Source organism: Gossypium hirsutum, chromosome A13 (assembly GCF_007990345.1).
Source record: "Gossypium hirsutum isolate 1008001.06 chromosome A13, Gossypium_hirsutum_v2.1, whole genome shotgun sequence".
NCBI lineage: Eukaryota > Viridiplantae > Streptophyta > Magnoliopsida > Malvales > Malvaceae > Gossypium > Gossypium hirsutum.
The window spans coordinates 9303034-9321482 of record NC_053436.1 but is presented as its reverse complement, the minus strand read 5'-3'; the positions used below and the strand labels follow the sequence as shown (position 1 = coordinate 9321482).

The following is an 18449-nucleotide window of genomic DNA, read 5'->3' as shown; positions in this document are numbered from 1 at the left end:
ATAATTGAAGTAGGGATATTTTGCACGGAATTTTATATGGAATCACAAACCATATGTAACTAAGACTCGGTATTTATAATTCCATTGTAGCTACATGCAACTCTACCCTTTCAGTCATTTAGATACTACCAAGGAACAAGCACTTGTATGCATCAGGGGAAGTAGGAAAGAAAAAACAAGCTAATCTTTTTAATATTTCCAAATAGATTAAAACAACAGATGATAAATATGGCATTTTGCTCCATAAGCTTTTTACTTGCCCTGTCCGTCCCGCTGGGAGGCTAACATCCTAAACATGATATAACAGCAAACATGTTACCGTGTTGTTTTTTCCCATTGTCTAGGAAGAAACGCTTTGATAGAATACATCTATACTGAGAGAAAAAGGGGGAAAATAAATAATTGATGAAAAGAGGTTGGGAAAAAGATAATTTAACTAGTCAACATTATGGTTTACCATTGGGTTTTGGTGATTGATAAGGATATTGATGGTGATAGGGAGAAGCATGGGAACCATTTGGAATGGAAAGACTCCAAGACCATGGCAATTCAAGGAAAACTCTAGGCAGAGGTTGCTTAATAAGTTAGTCTTCTTTTCAAACATCTTAATGTAAATATATAACGTCATCATTGTTGGAAGTGGAAAAATAACTGTATTGAGTACAATAAATGAAGAGTTAATTTGAGTTGGTAAATTTTAGTAATTAGTATCTGTTCAACTCTATTTTTGCTTTCGTCCTTAATGCTCTATTCTTAGCTGCTAACTTTATGTCCACAACTATCCACATCTCAATTGTGTAATAGGCAGTAGGAGGCAAAATCTCACCATCAATAACTGTTTTCAAGGTTTAAAAGGGTTTAGAGTTGGCATAATTGAAGTAGGGATATTTTCCACGGAATTTTATATGGAATCACAAACCATATGTAATTAAGACTCGGTGTTGATAATTCCATTGTAGCTACATGCAACTCTACCCTTTCAGTCATTTAGATACTACCAAGGAACAAGCACTTGTATACATCAGGGGAAGTAGGAAAGAAAAAACAAGCTAATCTTTTTAATATTTCCAAATAGATTAAAACAACAGATGATAAACATGGCATTTTGCTCCATAAGCTTTTTACTTGCCCTGTCCGTCCCGCTGGGAGGCTAACATCCTAAACATGATATAACAGCAAACATGTTACCGTGTTGTTTTTTCCCATTGTCTAGGAAGAAACGCTTTGATAGAATACATCTATACTGAGAGAAAAAGGGGGAAAATAAATAATTGATGAAAAGAGGTTGGGAAAAAGATAATTTAACTAGTCAACATTATGGTTTACCATTGGGTTTTGGTGATTGATAAGGATATTGATGGTGATAGGGAGAAGCATGGGAACCATTTGGAATGGAAAGACTCCTGTGTCCATTCCTTGAAAGTGAGCTGGCTTGAGCTCGGGTACCATTTCTAGTGAGTGGACTGGATCCCACTCTTTCAGCTTGCATTGTCTGGAAATAATATGATGAGCTTGCCATGTCCTTGAGATTTGGTAGAGGCTTCAATACTTCCACCACTTCACTCATTAGGGGTCTAGCTTTTGGATCACGGCTTAGACAGTGAGCAGCAAGCTGTGCAGCTTTCTGAGCACCTTTAATAGAGAAGTGACCTTCAAGCCTAGGATCAATCAATCTATAGAATCTTCTTCTCTCACCAAGATGAGGTCGAGCCCATTCCACAAGATTGTGTTCTCCATTAGGTCGGTTTTTGTCCATGGATCTTCTACCAGTCAACATTTCAAGTAGAACCACACCAAAACTGTAGACGTCACTTCTCGAGGTAAGATGTCCTGATATAGAATTATGTTTTGTTTGAATTAGAGAAGGAAAAACTAAATAAAGTGCTCCTTTTTCATACAGATAAGCATTTCTTGACATCTCCAAGTTAGTTGAGTAGGCCAAAAAGATGTATTACAATAAATCTATAAAGAAGAAATTTTAGAGGTCATCAACGAAACTAACTGCAAAATCCACATTGACGGTGAAAAAGTTTCTAACATGCCAGGTAATCCAATGATGTCCCTGAAAAACATCTTAAATTATTAACTGATATCATAAACTCGAGCTGCCCCCACTCCTGTTAAATAGATACTGCTTCAATGGGATGGAGATGTCAGCAGGCCAAGATTCCATTTAAGGAGCATGCAACTGCATTCTACAAGCAGTTACACCAGAAAATAGTTCATTGTTCATCAGCCAAAGTGCGATAAGTATCTGCATCTGACAGAGTTTCTGATTTTCTTTAACTGCCTATCTCAAGGAGGTAAGGCTTTCAATACACAGTTACACGTTAAACCACTAAATTTCTTACTATTACACTTAACAGTGGCTCCTAAAAGGTCAGGTAACATATAAAGAACCCAATAACGATTAGAGATTCAAGAATCAAGCCAAAGGAGGAAGAAGAGCTCGCATGAGCCCAAGTGCGTAAAAATTAAAAAGAATACTGCATGCTGTTAAAAAATGCAAATAAGAAACATCATAAAGCAGACAAATCAGGTTACAGCTACCTTGCATATCTTTTAACTGTCAAGTATAAAGTTGAGAGAGCATATAAAATAAGGAAGGGAAGGGTAGAGTGGCCAACTTAATCCAGCATCTCCTTTCTATTAAAGCTTACCAGTCATTACATATTCAGGGGCTGCATAGCCATATGTTCCCATCACACGGGTTGATACATGGGTTTTGTCTCCCTCGGGACCATCTTTAGCAAGCCCAAAATCAGAAAGCTTTGCATTATAGTCCTGTAACGGCATATTATTAGGTGTAAACCATTCCATAGAAATAATTCTTGCTTTTTTTCTTTTTTTTTTGGGGGGGGGTAAATAGAAAACTTCACTGAGGTGAAGTTTTTGGCACATACTGCATCTAGTAGGATATTGGAGGTTTTGAAATCCCGATATATCACAGGCCTTTCTGCCTCTTCATGGAGAAATGCAAGACCTTTTGCAGCACCTAGTGCAATTTTCATCCTTATGGACCACGGAAGAGGCAACGATCCTGCATAATTTGCAACAAACAGAATTACAGTGTTATTTGAAAACATAAAACCCTTGATCAGAGCATATAGCTATAAGAAATATGCAGTATATCAACACCAAGAAGTAATTCAAGTCCAGTCTAAGAGGTCAATGTTTTCTAAAGTAGATGGCAGATCCATTATTTTTGGAACTCCAATCTACAATAGACCAGAGATGATATTTGTTGTATATTCTAACTCAATACCTCTAGAAGATATATATAGCAACGACTGAAACCCAACTTATCATAGTTTGCAGGTGAACATTTATGATGCCTTAAACTGAATATTCTACAGTGAAAAATCATTCATAGACAATATAGCTGCTACATACTTCTGAAGAGGTGGTTCTCCAAGCTTCCACGAGGCATAAACTCATACGCCAACAGTCTCTGATCATCTTCAATGCAATAACCAATAAGCTTAACCAGGTTAGGATGTATGAGATCACCGAGATAATTCACTTCGGCCTGCCAAATTGATGATCCAAGGAACAACAAAGATTAGGTGTTTAGGAGAAACAGAAAGAAAAAGTCAGGCACTGATATGATATAACAAGAAGAAAAGTTGAGGCAATGTGCAAACCAGCCATTCTTTATGTCCCTGGAGGCCATCATGGTTGAGTGTTTTAACAGCAACAGTAAGCCCAGTTCCTGGTTTTACTGGAGCAGTTCCATTTTCTTCAATCCATCCCTTGAAAACACAACCAAAACCACCTTCACCAAGAAGACTCTCAGGTCTGAAGTTTCTTGTTGCCAACTTTAGATCATTAAATGTGAACTTCCGTAACCGAGATGCAACTTTAAGCTCATCTTCAAGTTTGGATGTAGATGAACTACTTTCAGCATTGCTAGTGGTTGTGGATGAGACAACTGGAGCTGCCGGTTGATCTTTACTTGTATCATAGGCAGATTTGCTATCTGTTCATCAATGCACAAATTTAACACGTTAGAAGATAAAAACTATATAGAACTCCACGAGGAAAAACATAATGTAGGGAAAATCTGGGGTTTGCACTGTGGGAACTCGAGTTGCCACAGATGGTCAAAATGCTGATAATATAATCCCTTTTTGAGTATAAATGATTGTAAAGCATCTTTGAGTTTCTCCATGCTTTTAACATTATATCTTTTCTCATCAACAGCGTCATTGCTGCCATTACTTCATCTATAACCTCTTCAAAAAATCATTTAAAATTAAGCAGTAACCACAATAGGTTTTTCTTCACATACACACTTTTCATTTGCTGCTATATCATGCATGAGAGTTAAGCAAACCACCTAATTAGTCGGTGGACAAACATATATTTCAAATTCTCCACTCAGCAACTGATTTGTTACACTAAGAATGAAAGTTTTCAGTTTCCAAACTGAGTCATTCCACATATCAATATGGAAACCATGAATGTAAGACAAGTTAAAAATGTTATGACGTGAGAAAATAAGAGTGCAAGAGAAAATGGAGTCAAATTCTTTGGTCTTCACACTAATTCTTTGGTCTTCACACTATATCGCTATGTCCAAATTTCAATATCACTCATGAGAACAAGGGTTTAAGAACAATATAGGAGAGTGATTTCCACATTTCATAATAGTTAAGTAGCTCAAGGTTGGAGTTAAACTCATTTGATTAAATAGGTTTCCAACATGTATTATGATTTTCTAAAGATGGTTAACTAGTTAAAATCTACTAATTAATCCCAATCATAACTAGAGAAAAATTCCATTGCGAGCAATTGGTAGTCCTTAAGCTGGATGCAGCATCTTACAGGCTGCACCAAGCTAAAATAGCTTCTTACAACTAGCATCACAGCATTCGCATCAATAAATGATCATACAATGAACATATCATTTCATCCAGCAAAAGAAGCCAAAAAATAAAACAAAATAGAGAGAACACCATTCAAAGTAACAAAAGGTAAACAAAAAGGGGGGGGGGCAAGTTCTACAATCTAGGAGAAGAGTACAAGAAAAAAAAAGCAATAACATCTAGCAAGAACAAAATGATAAAAAAATATACCATAATTGGTGCTGGTCCCACTAACAGAACTATCAACTTTGGATCTTGAAGAAATGCAGCTTCCAATGAATCTCAACTTAACCCAACACCCTGTTTCTTCCACAGCAGCTTCATCATCAAGATCTTCTTTTTCACTGTTTGTCTTCTTCTTCCTTTCCTTTGATTTGCACGTATCCCAAGACTTCACCTTTCCTTCCTGAAAACCTAATCCCATCTTCTCTCTTCTTCTAACCCTAAAAATTTCTCATACCATCGTTACGGAAAAAGCAAAACAAAAACCCACCAAAACTGAAGGAACCCAAATTTTAAAAAATGTTAAATACCCAAAACCCTCACTTAAAAAAAGAAGTAAAAGGCTGGAAAAGCTAAAACAAGAGAAACCCAATTGTGGAAAGACGCAGATTAAAATTAAGCAGGGAAAATAGAGCAAAAAAAAGAAAGAGTAGGAATGTTTTATGGAATCTGGAAATGGTAAAGAGAAACAAGTTTGTTAATTTGTTTTTCCATTTTGGGTTCTTTATTTTAGGAGATGGAATTAATAAATCTCACTTGAAAGCAAGAAAATGTACTCTCTCTCTCTTTCTCTCAAAATGCTGAATAGATGTAAAAGTTACTTAAGTTTTGGGTAAATTCTATATATAGTCAATCAACTATCAAAACTTTTTTATTTTACACAGTTAAAATAAAAATTTACAATTTAAATGCTCACATTATATATTTCAGTTATTTTAATTATTTCTGTTAAAATCACAATTAAAAAACTGAGATAACAGATAAAAATAATATAATAATAAAGTTTACCTTCAACTTATATCTATTACATTGATTTACTTATAATTTTAAAAATTTAATACTCAAAATTTACAAATATTCTCAATTTAATCCTAATTTTAATTTCTCACCTCGGTCCCTCTCCCTCTCCCTCTCCCTCTCCCCCTTCCCTTCCCCAACCAGACCTCCTCCACCATTGTCCCGTCCCCCCTCCCCCACCCCCCACCCCCACCCCCACCACAGTCCCTCTCTACTGTGGTGGAAACTCTCAAAGCCGAAGGGAGGACGGCAGTGGTAGAAAAAGGACAGATGAGCTCAAAACATCACCATTAACTCCCAACTCCGCAGCACATTGTTTTTGTTTGTAATATGTTGGGTTCCTTATGATTTCATGCTTGTTTTCCCTTTAGAAAAAATCTCACTAGGATTCCCTTAATGGTGTAGATTAAATGTTCAAACATATGATGGAATGAGAAAATACAGAATCCCACTATATCATCTCTGTTAAAACTCGGGAATCTCACTGTGTGTGTGTTAAAGATATTGCTATTTAAGCCTTTCACCTCTTTCTTTTACCCAAATCAAAAGAACTTTAGTCATTGATCGTATAGCCGCACACTCGTTGACCTGCTTCCAGGTTCAAGATGCAAGGTTAAAAGTTGAAAGGCCATTCATTGTTGCAAAAAACACAAATTCACTTTGCTTGGTTGCTTCTTCACCCTTGATTACTGCTCTGCAGACCTTTACTTGGTTACTGGTATGCAGTAAATAAGAACGCGTAAAAACCTATGCTTTTCTTGCTTCTTCGCAAATGATTACTGTTGTTGAACCGCAGTGTTCCTCTTCTATTATTGATCATTTGAGACTTTTGTGTTACTGGCATTTCATAGATTTGCATGCTACACCTCTCAATCTTAACCGCAAATCAATGAACAACCGAAATTTCAACGTGGCTCAGCACTACTGAACTTGCAACAAGAAATAAGAAACAAACAAATGGGTCAGGCCCCCGAATTTTAGCCATCAAAGCTTGATGTCAGGAGCAGCAATGTCAGATGAATTTAAGTTTGGATTCCCATCCGATGGCTTATCGGTCATTACAAACTAATGGTGGTTGGGGAGGTCCGGTGGGGGAGGGGATGAGGGACGTGGTTGGGAGATTTTAAAATTAGGATCAAAATGAGAATATTTGTAAAATTTGAGGGTTAAAATTTTAAAATTATGACTAAATTGATATAATATATAAAAGTTGAGAGCTAAATTTATTATTATACAGTTTTTTAATCGTCACCTCACCTGACCGAACTATGTTACGTGAGTACTTAAATTACAAACTTTTTATTTTAAGTGTCTAAAATGAAACGTTTAATAGTTAAGTGATTATATATTTAATTTACCCTTATTTTTTTAATGTAGGGCTGAGGAAATGATTGTTCACCTTTAAATCTAAAATATGATGTAAAATTTAAGAAATGCAAATCATTTATTGTATATTTTATTGTCTTCTTAAATTATTATTCTGTAAAAGGGATTTAGTAGGATAATAATAATAATAGTATGTTTTACGATACTAATATGTTCTTTAAGATATATTACAATAATAAAAATATTTAGCAGTGACTAAAATATTTTTTCTAAAGCATTCTAGTATTTAATAATTATATTAAACTCTTATTAATTTCGAGGATGAAGTTAAATTAGATCCTAACTAAAGATAAAAGTTTTAAATTCAAAACTATGTTGGAGGAATATCTAACTTTTTACCAATAAGGTAAAAGGTTAAATAATAGCCGTGTTTTTTTTTTGGAAATTATATTTATTATTGGTATAAGCTGAAAATTAAAAAAAATTGAGAAAGTGAACTATTTTTTTAATTTATCGATTTACATTATTTTTTTAGGGAGAAAGGAAAATGCGTTCTATTAAGCGCGACTTACTTTCACTTTGTTAAAAATTATTTTTTTCTTACGGTTGAAAATTAGAAGTTTGTAAATTTATTTTTGTCCATATTTGAGATAAATATTGTTATAGTTTTAAGGTATGTTTGAATTTACAGTAATGCCATGGAGATGGGTGACCTACAAATTTCATCTGACATGTGAGTATGGAGCCATCACCCGAGAAGTCGGATCGCGTTGCAACTCAAGGTTCCAGTTAACGATGATTATACGATCTCGGGTTAAAGTGTAACCAGGGTTTCAAGTTTACAAAGGTTATGCTATTAAGGGATGGAGCATAATTGGGCCCCAGTTGACAGTGATTATGCGGACACGATGAATTTTTCTTCGTCAGAGGAGGATGCTTTATAAAACCCAAACAGAAGTACAAGAAAGAAAAACCAGTGATGTTTTAGTATAATCGAGTAATTCGTTTTATTCATTTCCACTAAAGGCGATGACATTATTACTTAACCTGGAACAAAATTGGGGTGTAACAGGTTTTACTACCAAGGTCACTGCCTTTGGTGGAGATGGGTAACACAAATTACTCGATTGTACTGGAAAGCCCTTGTGTTTTTCTTCCTTACACTTTTGTATGAGGTTTATAAAGCATGCTCCTCTAACGAAGAGAAACTCGTTGCCGTGCCCGTATAAACACTGCCAACTAGGGCCCCATGTAATGCCTTCCACTCGATCCGATCAACCAGATCCGAGTATTTGGTGTCACTTCCTTAAACAAATGTAACCTAGACTCTTCTATTCGCTTATGTACTAGACGAGGAATGACTTAATAAAATTTCTTTAATCTCTTTTTCCTGAAATACCTCATATATATTATTATGATTAACTCTTTGTACAATGCATGTTTGCCTTTACATTCTTAAATAAACTGTAAAGACCATTACTTAAGATTTTGCCTTTTCTATTACATGTATTTGAAGTATTACTTAATATCTTATGAGCAAACTTCAACTTCGCCTAATGGCTTTTTGTTTGACTTAGTCGATATCATATAATCCAAAAGCTTTTCATATAGATTTCTCTTTATGCTTTCCTTTTTCTTTCATTCTTCTTCTATATGTATATCAGCACGAACCACTGCTCCTATGGCATAGTCGTGGCATCGTCTCTCGTCTCCCATCTTTCTAACAGATCCTATAATTAGAGGCATCCGTAATAAGTTCATAAGAACTTAGTGAAACATTATCATAAATTTATTCATCATTTTACATTAAATATAAATGATGCACTTTACTTTATGGAACCGAACAGACACTCATCAAACTCAGCAGGAACATGTGTTATATCTTTACATACATTGTATTCCTTCATATTCTGTAAACAATCTTACCTTAGTTGTTATCACACATATTACTTACAAGTTGTACTAGTAACTTACTCTCCATTCTTTCATTGTCTCAAGCTGGACAATAGCATTTTATTCATAGTCAACCACTTTGGAGTTGCCACTGAATCTTTGTCCCGAGTTCAATTCATAAACTACGCCACTAAAGCATATTCTTGACTTCAGATGTCTTCCCTTATCTCTGAAAGCTTCAGACACTCGCTTGATCAATAGATAGCCATGAAGATGTCCACTTGACTTAGATAGCCATAGAGGCATCCATACATCATTAGATAGCCATAAAGGCATCTAGATACACACAATAGACTTTGCCACGAAGGCGCCTTTAATAGAATCAACCACAAAGGCTCTTTTCATAAAGAATTAGCCAAAAACTCTCTTTTCATATCAAGATCAGCCAAAAAGGCTCTTCTTACATCAGAATCAGCCACAAAGGCTTCTCTATGATGATTTTGCCACAAAGGCTCACACGTAAAAGAGAACAACTACAAAGGGGTACACTTATAACATATTCTTCCATTAGGGCTCACATATAACATATTCAGCCATAAAGTTTAACACCCCTTACCCGTCCAGGTTGTCAGACCCAAGTAATAAGATGCTACGACAAAATTCAACAATACAATAAATGCCTTACTTAATGAAAATTCAATTATTTATCAAAAAATTATGGATATAATTAAATATATTAAATAATTAGAATTGTACAAGGACCTAATTACAAAATACAAACATATAGTAAGCCTAGATTGTAAAATTATGAAGTTAAAAGTTAATATTGGAAATTCACAGATGGTATCTATACCAAATCGATACCTTTTGAAAATCGATACCAAAATTCAATTATTTTTACTTGAAAATCAATGTTATCGATATTTTATGAAAAAAGTATTGATACTTAGATAAAAATCAATACCATTTTGGCATTCTATTTGTTTTAGAACTGTTTATATAGTCAAGTATCAATACCAATGCCAAAATATCGATACCTAACATCAAAATGGTAAATTTTCATCTTTTAAGAGTTTATACCATGCCAAATTTACCTAGCAATCAAAAGACAATAATATCATCTATCCCAACACTTAAAACTTAACCAATGTGCCCTCATTGACACAACAGTTGAATATTTGAAATAATATCACATTTCACACCAACTAACAACATTCAAATTCATATATTCATACATAAAGCATACATATAAAATTACCATATTTCAAATGCCATAATAAAACCTTTCTAAATGACCAAAATCAAGTTCACATGGGCATATACATGCCAAAACTAAAATCATATATATATGCAATTACTTATCTACTTTGTACTAATTAAAGTTATACCACATGAAACCATTACTCAATTTATGCAACTAACATATTTATTAAATTCATACTAACATATATAAACACATTAATTATATATATTTTCAACCAAAACACAAAATGTCCATTAACATAAAAAATAGGCTTATAACTTAAAAGACTTCTAAGGTGCATACATGCCAAGAACCAAAATAAAACATCACCAAGAAGTTGAGTCTGAAATTATCTTCGGATGTTGAGTAAATGTACGAACCAAAATTCCTAACTTGCACATGAAATTTAAAAGAACATACTGAGTATAACTCAATTGCATTTCTGTAATACAAACATTACTAACAAAATATTGTGCATATAAATATTCAATTTAAGATTATAAGTTTCTATATAAATATCAATTCAAATGTGCAAATTCATAAAAATACTATCTATTATAAGCACTCTACTAATGTTAATAAATGACAATTTCCATTCATACATATCCATTTCATATATATATCATTCTCCATTACAATTTCATTTCATATTCTTTCCATTTCAAATCGATACTCAATTAGTTTGGCACCTAGTGCCTCATCAGATAAATTCGAAGCAAATAATTGCAACCAGTGCTAAAATAAGTTGACACCCAGTGTCTCATCGATTAAACCAAAGCAAATTGGCACCCAATGTGTAACACCTCTAACCCATTTCTGTCACCAAATTAGGGTTACAGAGCATTACCATACAATCAGAAACATTCAAACTTAACTTCATTCAATGACATAAACAAATTATAAACCAATCATATACATACATATCATCCCTAAATTGAGCTCTCGAGGCCCTAAAAATACCTTAGAAACGATTTGAGACCAATTTGAAATCATTTGGAAAGTTTAAGAAAAAGTAATAGAAATTTGGAAATAGGGTTCATACGACCATGTGCCTCACATGACTAAGACACAAGCCCGTGTCTCAGGTCGTGTAACCTTCGAACTAGGGACACACGGTTGTGTCCTCACCCGTGAAACTCTCTAAGTTGGGTCATACGGCCATGTCACACGCCCGTGTGCCAGGCCATGTAACTCTCTGAGTTTCCCTACATGCCCTTGTGCCAGGTAGTGTGCTAGGCCATGTAACTCATTGACTTGCATACAAAGGAACTCTCAAATGACACACGACCGTCTTGCAGGCCATGTGCCCCACATGGCTGAGTCACATGCCCGTGTCTAAGGCTGTGTGGACCCAAATTTTCCTAAAATCAAGCCATTTCCAATATCATTTCATGCATAAACATTTAGGTCTTTTGTGTACATTTTCAAGGCACCAAAACACTATCAAAACATATATATAATTTCCATTTCAAGAATCTTAATTCAACTTGTAACACCCCTAACCCGTATCCGTTGCCGGATTAGGGTTACAGAGCATTATCGTACAAATAAAATATTAAAACATACATTTCATACATCATTGAAAACTTATTATAATACATTCATTCACATACATATCATCCCTTAATCCAACTCTCGAGGCCCTAGAAACACCATAGAAATAATTCGGGACCAAATTGGAAACATTTGGAAAGTTTAAGAAAAAGTTAGAAAAATTTAACTTCAGGGGTCACATGGTTGTGTGGCTAGGCTGTGTGCCTCACACAGTTGAGACACACGATCGTGTCTCAGGCAGTGTAACCTTCGAGCTAGGTACACACTGCCGTGTCCCAGCCAGTGTCCTCACTCGTGTAACTCTCTGAGTAGGGTCACACGGCCATGTCACACTCCTATGTTTCAGGCCATTTAACTCTCGAAAGAGCCCTACATGCCTGTGTGCGAGGCCGTGTTATTAACTGACTTGCATGTAAAAGAACCTACAAGAGACACACGGTCATGTCTCCAAACCGTGTGTGACACAAGCTAAGCCACACACCCGTGTCTCAAACTGTGTGGACCTAAAATTTGCCTAAAATCTAGCCATTTCCTACTAATTCATGCATGATCCTTTAGACCAATTGTGCACATATTCAAGGCATCGAAACCCTATCAAAACATACATATAAATACCAATTCAAGAGTCCTAACTCAACTAACTAATAGGCTATTCAAGGCACCTCAATGACACAAACGATCAAATGATACTAATAAACCATTCTCATCTATTATCAAAAGTGACCAAAAGTACTTTCTAAAGCAAGAATTATAACCTATTATGCATACATGACACCAAAACACAAACACATTTAGTTATTACTTACATATTCATCAAACACCACTTTAAAACATCCTATGTACATTTCAACCACAAATTCAACAACATAAGTTTATACATGCCACAACCTTAGGAGATACAAAAACTACCAATATCGATAGATAGTGTGAGCCGAAGGTTTGATCCATCCAAAACGTCAGTAACGATGATTTACAAAATAATCCACAAGAACGAATAAGCTTATAGAGCTTAGTAAGAACATAGTATATCATTTAATCTAACAATAATTGAATATGATTCATATATTATTCGATTTAGAGTTACTGGAGTCTAAACAGGGCATAAAAGTGCATTTAGGGGTACCGAAGTACAAACAGGGGCACGTATGTGCAATTCAACAATAATCTTCTAAAAACATAATAATTAAAGCATCATAATATAAGTACACAAATAGAAATTTGTTTACATATTAAAACACTACGAACTTACCTTGACGACTAATACATAGAAATATGATCGAGCAAATCTGTAGCTTTCGCCTTTCCTCGATTTAGATCTGGTTGAGGTTTGTCCTAATCTAAATAAATAATTATATTCAATTAAGTATTTCATTTAATCTCAAACATTCAATTCAATCCATATTTCAAATTTATGCATAATTACCATTTTGCCTTAACGTTTTAACTTTTCACAATTTAATCCTTAAGCTTATAACTTAAAATTTAACCATTTCTATCAAATTCCATGTTAACCAAACATGCAAGGAACCTTGAAACTACTCATATTTATCACCTTTTCACAATAAAACCCTATAATTTATGCCTTTAACAATTTTCTCCCTAATTCCAAAATTTATCAAAAATTACTTAACAAAACATATTTATTTTTCAACAGAGGTTCATAAGCTATCATTTAACATAAAAAATCATTCAAGAACATTGATGGCATAACCTTCAATCTTTAATAGTTTTACAACAAGCTAGTTAGATTAAGCTACGACGATCCCAAAAATATAAAAATCATTAAAAACTAACCTAAAAAATGGCCACATGCAAGAACAAAGCTAGCCGAACCTTCAAAGCACCAAAAATGGATACCATGAGCCAATCTCAACTATTCAACAACAAAACCATTAAGTCAATTCGACCATTCACCAATCATATATAGACCATATCATAAAGGAGATATTTGCAAATGTACGATTATACTTAAGCTTACAATCAATTTAACCAAAATGAGCCAATTACATGGCTAAATATCAAACCACCTTAAACAAATATAAGCCAACACATTTGTCCAAATTCGTAATGACACATATAACAAAATGACCAAGTCCCCATACATGCTATATACTCAAAATGTTTAAGATCATCGATACCCAAAATGACAGTTTGATAGTGTGATGCGATCTCCGACAATCTCCAATCCGAGCTAGCTTGGTGACACTATAAAAGATGGAAAGTAAAACGAAATAAGCTATATAGCTTAGTAAGCTCGTATGAAAGAAGTAAGAAAATCTTACCATACATTTATCATTCAAATAATATAATATAAAATGATGAAATTTACCATTATCTCATGACCATAATTCCTTTCATAAAAAAACTTACCTTAAATTCATCATTTCACGAATTTAATAATCATGTAACATCCCAAATTAGGGCTTAGTCAGAACAGTGGTTTCAAGACCACAAATCTAAAATAGAAATAATTATTTTATAAGGTTCATGAAGAAATTTTATGTGAAAAATGCCCAATTTGACTTTAGGGACTAAATTGAATGAATTGCAAAACTTGTATTCTAGAAGCTTTTGGCATGAAATTGATATGGATTTTTAATTAGAGTCCTTAATAAGTAATTTGACCAAGTACTAAAAATTTAGACAAAAAATGGGCTTGAATGGTAAAAATTTGAAAGAATGACTAAAGGGCATTTTTGTCATTTTGTAATTTAAAGATTAAAAAGAGAAAAATCAAGCCAAAACTTGTCCATATTTTTCTTTCTTGGCCGAAAATCACCATGTACATGATGGCTAGGGTTTTGTCACTTCCAAGCTTAATAGTAAGTGCTCCCAAGTCCCCTTTTTAATGTTCTACACATTTTTGAAGTCCTTGTAACATGATCTACTCATTTCTACCCATATTTTTAGCTAGGGTTCATGTTTAAAATTTTACCCATGCATGACATGTTAATATTTTGAAGATTTACGGAAGAATATGAAAGACTGAAGTATGTTTAACAACTTTTACTAGGAGATTTTTCATGAAAACACCTAAAAAGGACTAAAATGTAAAAGTTGTAAAATGGGTAGTAAATGTGTGAAATAAAAGAGAAATTGTGGGCTACTATAGTTATGAAAATGATTCAGGCTTAAAGTACAAATAAATTGAATAAATTTCATTTTACGAGCCTAAGGGCTAAATTGTAAATATGTGAAAGTTTAGGGGTAAAAATAAAAATTTGTAAAAGTATGATTTTTGGGTCAATTTGATTAATGTGAGTAATAAATAAGTTATATTTGAAATGTTAGATCAAGAAAATCGAGATTCGAGCTTAAATTGGGAAAGTTCGAGGATTATGGACTAAAATGAAATAATTAGCTGTGCTCAGATTCGAGGTAAGTTCGTGTGATAATAATAATGTAATGTTATGTTTGAATTGTAATGCTATGCTATTATCTCATAGTTGAATGTTTTGTGATACGGATGTAGATGATGAGAATGTGACAAGTAAGTACCTAGGATAATGTCATTGTTGTTTTGATTCAACCTACATTGGCATGTTAATTCGATTAAGTTGAGTAAAAGGTTATTGATGCTATGTATGTAATGGTGACATACCCCATGAAACCATATTATAAGCTATGTAGATGAAGTGATCTACAATATGTCTATGATACATGATTTCAACGTTATGAATTGTGATTTTGTGTTAAAAAGTTGATTAACATGATTATTATCATTATGTGAAATTATGAGCTTGAATACCATCATAAGATATATGATTTAGTCCTAAGAACAAGTTCGACGAGAAGTGTATCTGAAGAAAATCCCGTTTGAACCTTAGGAATAGTCTAGGATACAAGTGACATGTCACTAGGAAACTAGGAATTAAGAAGTCTGAACTCGTTGAGTGGTTCGGGTTCGTGATAAATGTGGCATCCGAGCTCGTTAGGTGGTCTGAGTTCATTATGGATACGAGCATCCGAGCTCATTGAGTGGTCCGAATTCATAGTGGATGCGATACATGTGATTGAGTTCCGGACAATGATCTTGTGTGTCCTACCGGTGGCTAGGTAATCCTTGAGTGGTCGGATACCTAATAGCTTTTGTGAGAAGCCCGTGTAGTTACTCCTTGATCAATAGCTTATATGAGCAAGCCCGTGAGTTGCTCCATTGTGAACGTTGCATGATATGAGGTAGCTTCGGCTATGAATGTTTATGTGGCGCTTATGTGCAAGATTCCGTGTATCCAATAGTATTCCGTGTATCCAATAGTATTTCGAGTGTTCAACGGGTAATACAATAGATGTGATGAAAGTCCTAAGGAGGGCATGTTAAAGAGGTATGGTTATACAGTATACAACGAATGAGCTCGATGGTTGACTTGTGGTAAGAATGCAAATAAATAAGTTGCATTTGTGAGAATGAATTATTATGAGAACTTTGTGATGATGAAATTATATTTATGATGACTAGATATGTTATAAAATTGATTGATGGTTATGAAGAAGGCTTATAAGCTAATTTGACTTGAATCATGATTTGTTGCTCTCTAAGAGAAATGAGCTATTATATGATGTTAAGTTCTTGGAATTAGGATATAATGACATGTATGATTATAATGTACTGACTGTACTTATATTGAGATAATTATTCAAGAGATGAGAAGTTTAATTATAAGGAGATTATGATTACTTGATTGAAGTCAAGACATGGTAAAGTAAGACTATAGTTAAGAAGAATGAACATTGAAATTGTCTAATTAGTAATTACGAGAATGTATCAATGAAATGGATAAATGCATGTAAAGAAGTGCTTATTATTTCATGTGAGCTTACTAAGCGTAATGCTTACTCCCTCATTTCCATTCTTTTTAGTATTGTTAGGTCAGCTCGGGGTTGGAGATCGTCGGAGGCAGCATTACAATATCAAGCTATCACATTTGGGGTATTGATGAGTCCTAAGTGTTTTCCTAGTGAGTGGCATGTATGGGGACTTAGTTATTATGATATGTGTTCTTATGAGTTGGCTAAATATGTTGCCTATGTTGAGTTATTGTAATTAGCCATGAGATGTGGCTTATAATGATGGTGACTTGTAAGCTTAATTATCCATGCTATGTGCTAATGTTTTGTGATGTGATCATATTTGTTTTTTATGAATGATTAGTGTATGACATATGTACATGAGGAATGCCTTAGGACCATTCGAGGTGGTCATGACCATGGAATAAATGCGAAAAATAGCAATAAATTGATAATGATTAAACATGAACATTTGTTGAATAAGTAGAGATTAATGGTTGGGTAATACTTTATGGTTACATAGTAAAAGTGGTCATCAATATGACAAGGCTATTGAATATGAATTGGTATGTCCCACTTGGTGTAACATGAGTATGTGAGAATCACACGTATGTCAGCATGCAATTGCTTTAATTGAGTTTTACTAAAGGTTGATTAACCACTAATTGATGTTATAATATGTGCCCACGATATTTTTAAGTATGAGAGAGTTTAAGGGTAACACAAGGCTTGGAAAATAGCCTAAGTGTTGGCCACACGGGAAGAGACACGGCCATGTGTCTCAGCAGTGTGAGGACACAGCTTGGAGACATGGGCATGTGTCCAGAGCGTGTGAACTCTGCACTTAATTCCCGAGAATTTAATTTGTCACATAGCTTAGCACACGGGCGTGTGGCTTGGCCGTGTAGTTCATTTTGTTTGCTGACGACATAAACATAGAGTTACACGGCCTGAGGACACGGGCGTGTCGAGGGCACATGGGCCTGTCCTTGTGTCCACACTGGCTTGTGACCCTGTTTCATAGAAAATTTTCTAAGTTTTCCCAAAACCTTCTATCGGTTTAGTCCCTAACCATCTTCAATGCATGTTTTGGGCCTCGAAGGCCCTTTTAAGGGACATTATGCGTGTGTTTGAATGATATCGATATGAACAAAATTTTGTAGCCTGGTTTTGCATGAATGTCCATGTTTAAGCCCGGTAAAGCCTCGAACTCTGTCCCGGCATCGGATACGGGTAAGAGGTGTTACAAATCATAAGTTTTGTGTATATACTTGTACTATCTCACAATCATTTCATACTTGTTCTCATCATTGGCATACCCAATGAACCACTCGTAATAATAAAGTCGGATACTTGGGAAATCTTACACACAAGGTGTCACATATGTAGCCATTGCTACCTCTATCTCATAACACATATATGCTCACTCTTGAGCCATCAACAGGCCTGCTCACACAAGCTGTCTGTCAAGACGTAGCTACCAAATGCTGCTGACACAATCTGTCAAGTAACCGAAACGTATGCCGGTATACTCAGCCACTGGTAGGACGTACAGGACCAGCACCTATTTCACATAACATAAAACCCTAGTGACATGTCACTTGTATCCTAATCTATTCCTAAGGTTTGATTGGGATTTCTCGCTTGCCAGAACGTCACCAAATGTGTCTGTAAAGTAGATTACATAATTCATGCATAAATTAAAACATTCAAAATGCAATTTTAACAAAGCTTATTAACATAAGAACTTACCTCGG

At 34.6% G+C, this 18449-nt stretch overlaps 1 protein-coding gene and 1 long non-coding RNA gene across 5 annotated transcripts; one reads left to right on the top strand and one right to left on the bottom strand.

The window, feature by feature from the left end:
• Positions 1–106: 106 nt before the first annotated feature.
• Positions 107–5705, bottom strand: LOC107894117 (probable serine/threonine-protein kinase PIX7). Of its 4 annotated transcripts, XM_016819332.2 has the most exons (8): positions 5079–5675; positions 3645–3979; positions 3394–3529; positions 2904–3040; positions 2661–2784; positions 1384–1830; positions 458–514; positions 107–289 (listed from the first exon to the last, which is right to left on the bottom strand). In XM_016819332.2, the coding sequence occupies exons 1-8, from the start codon at positions 5290–5292 to the stop codon at positions 282–284; spliced, it is 1458 nt and encodes a 485-aa protein (XP_016674821.1). In that variant the 5' UTR covers positions 5293–5675; the 3' UTR covers positions 107–281. The 4 variants fall into 4 exon arrangements, with proteins under 4 accessions (XP_016674821.1, XP_016674819.1, XP_016674820.1 ...); XM_016819330.2 differs by having other exon boundaries at positions 197–514; XM_016819331.2 differs by lacking the exons at positions 107–289; positions 458–514 and adding an exon at positions 924–1158 and having other exon boundaries at positions 1327–1830; positions 5079–5690.
• On the top strand, positions 1837–3443 carry LOC121212383 (uncharacterized). Its single transcript, XR_005907460.1, has 3 exons — positions 1837–2045; positions 2129–2303; positions 3312–3443. It is a non-coding gene; the product is annotated as an uncharacterized lncRNA (long non-coding RNA).
• Positions 5706–18449: the final 12744 nt, after the last annotated feature.

What these genes read in the sequence shown, in the direction of transcription:
- LOC107894117 (XM_016819329.2), bottom strand. Translation starts at nt 5,292, where the DNA reads ATGGGATTAGGTTTTCAGGAAGGAAAGGTGAAGTCTTGGGATACGTGC. An exon ending in TGGGACCAGCACCAATTATG is followed by an intron (nt 3,980 to 5,078) that starts GTATATTTTTTT and finishes ATTGATGAACAG; the next exon opens with ATAGCAAATCTGCCTATGAT. An exon ending in AGGGACATAAAGAATGGCTG is followed by an intron (nt 3,530 to 3,644) that starts GTTTGCACATTG and finishes TCAATTTGGCAG; the next exon opens with GCCGAAGTGAATTATCTCGG.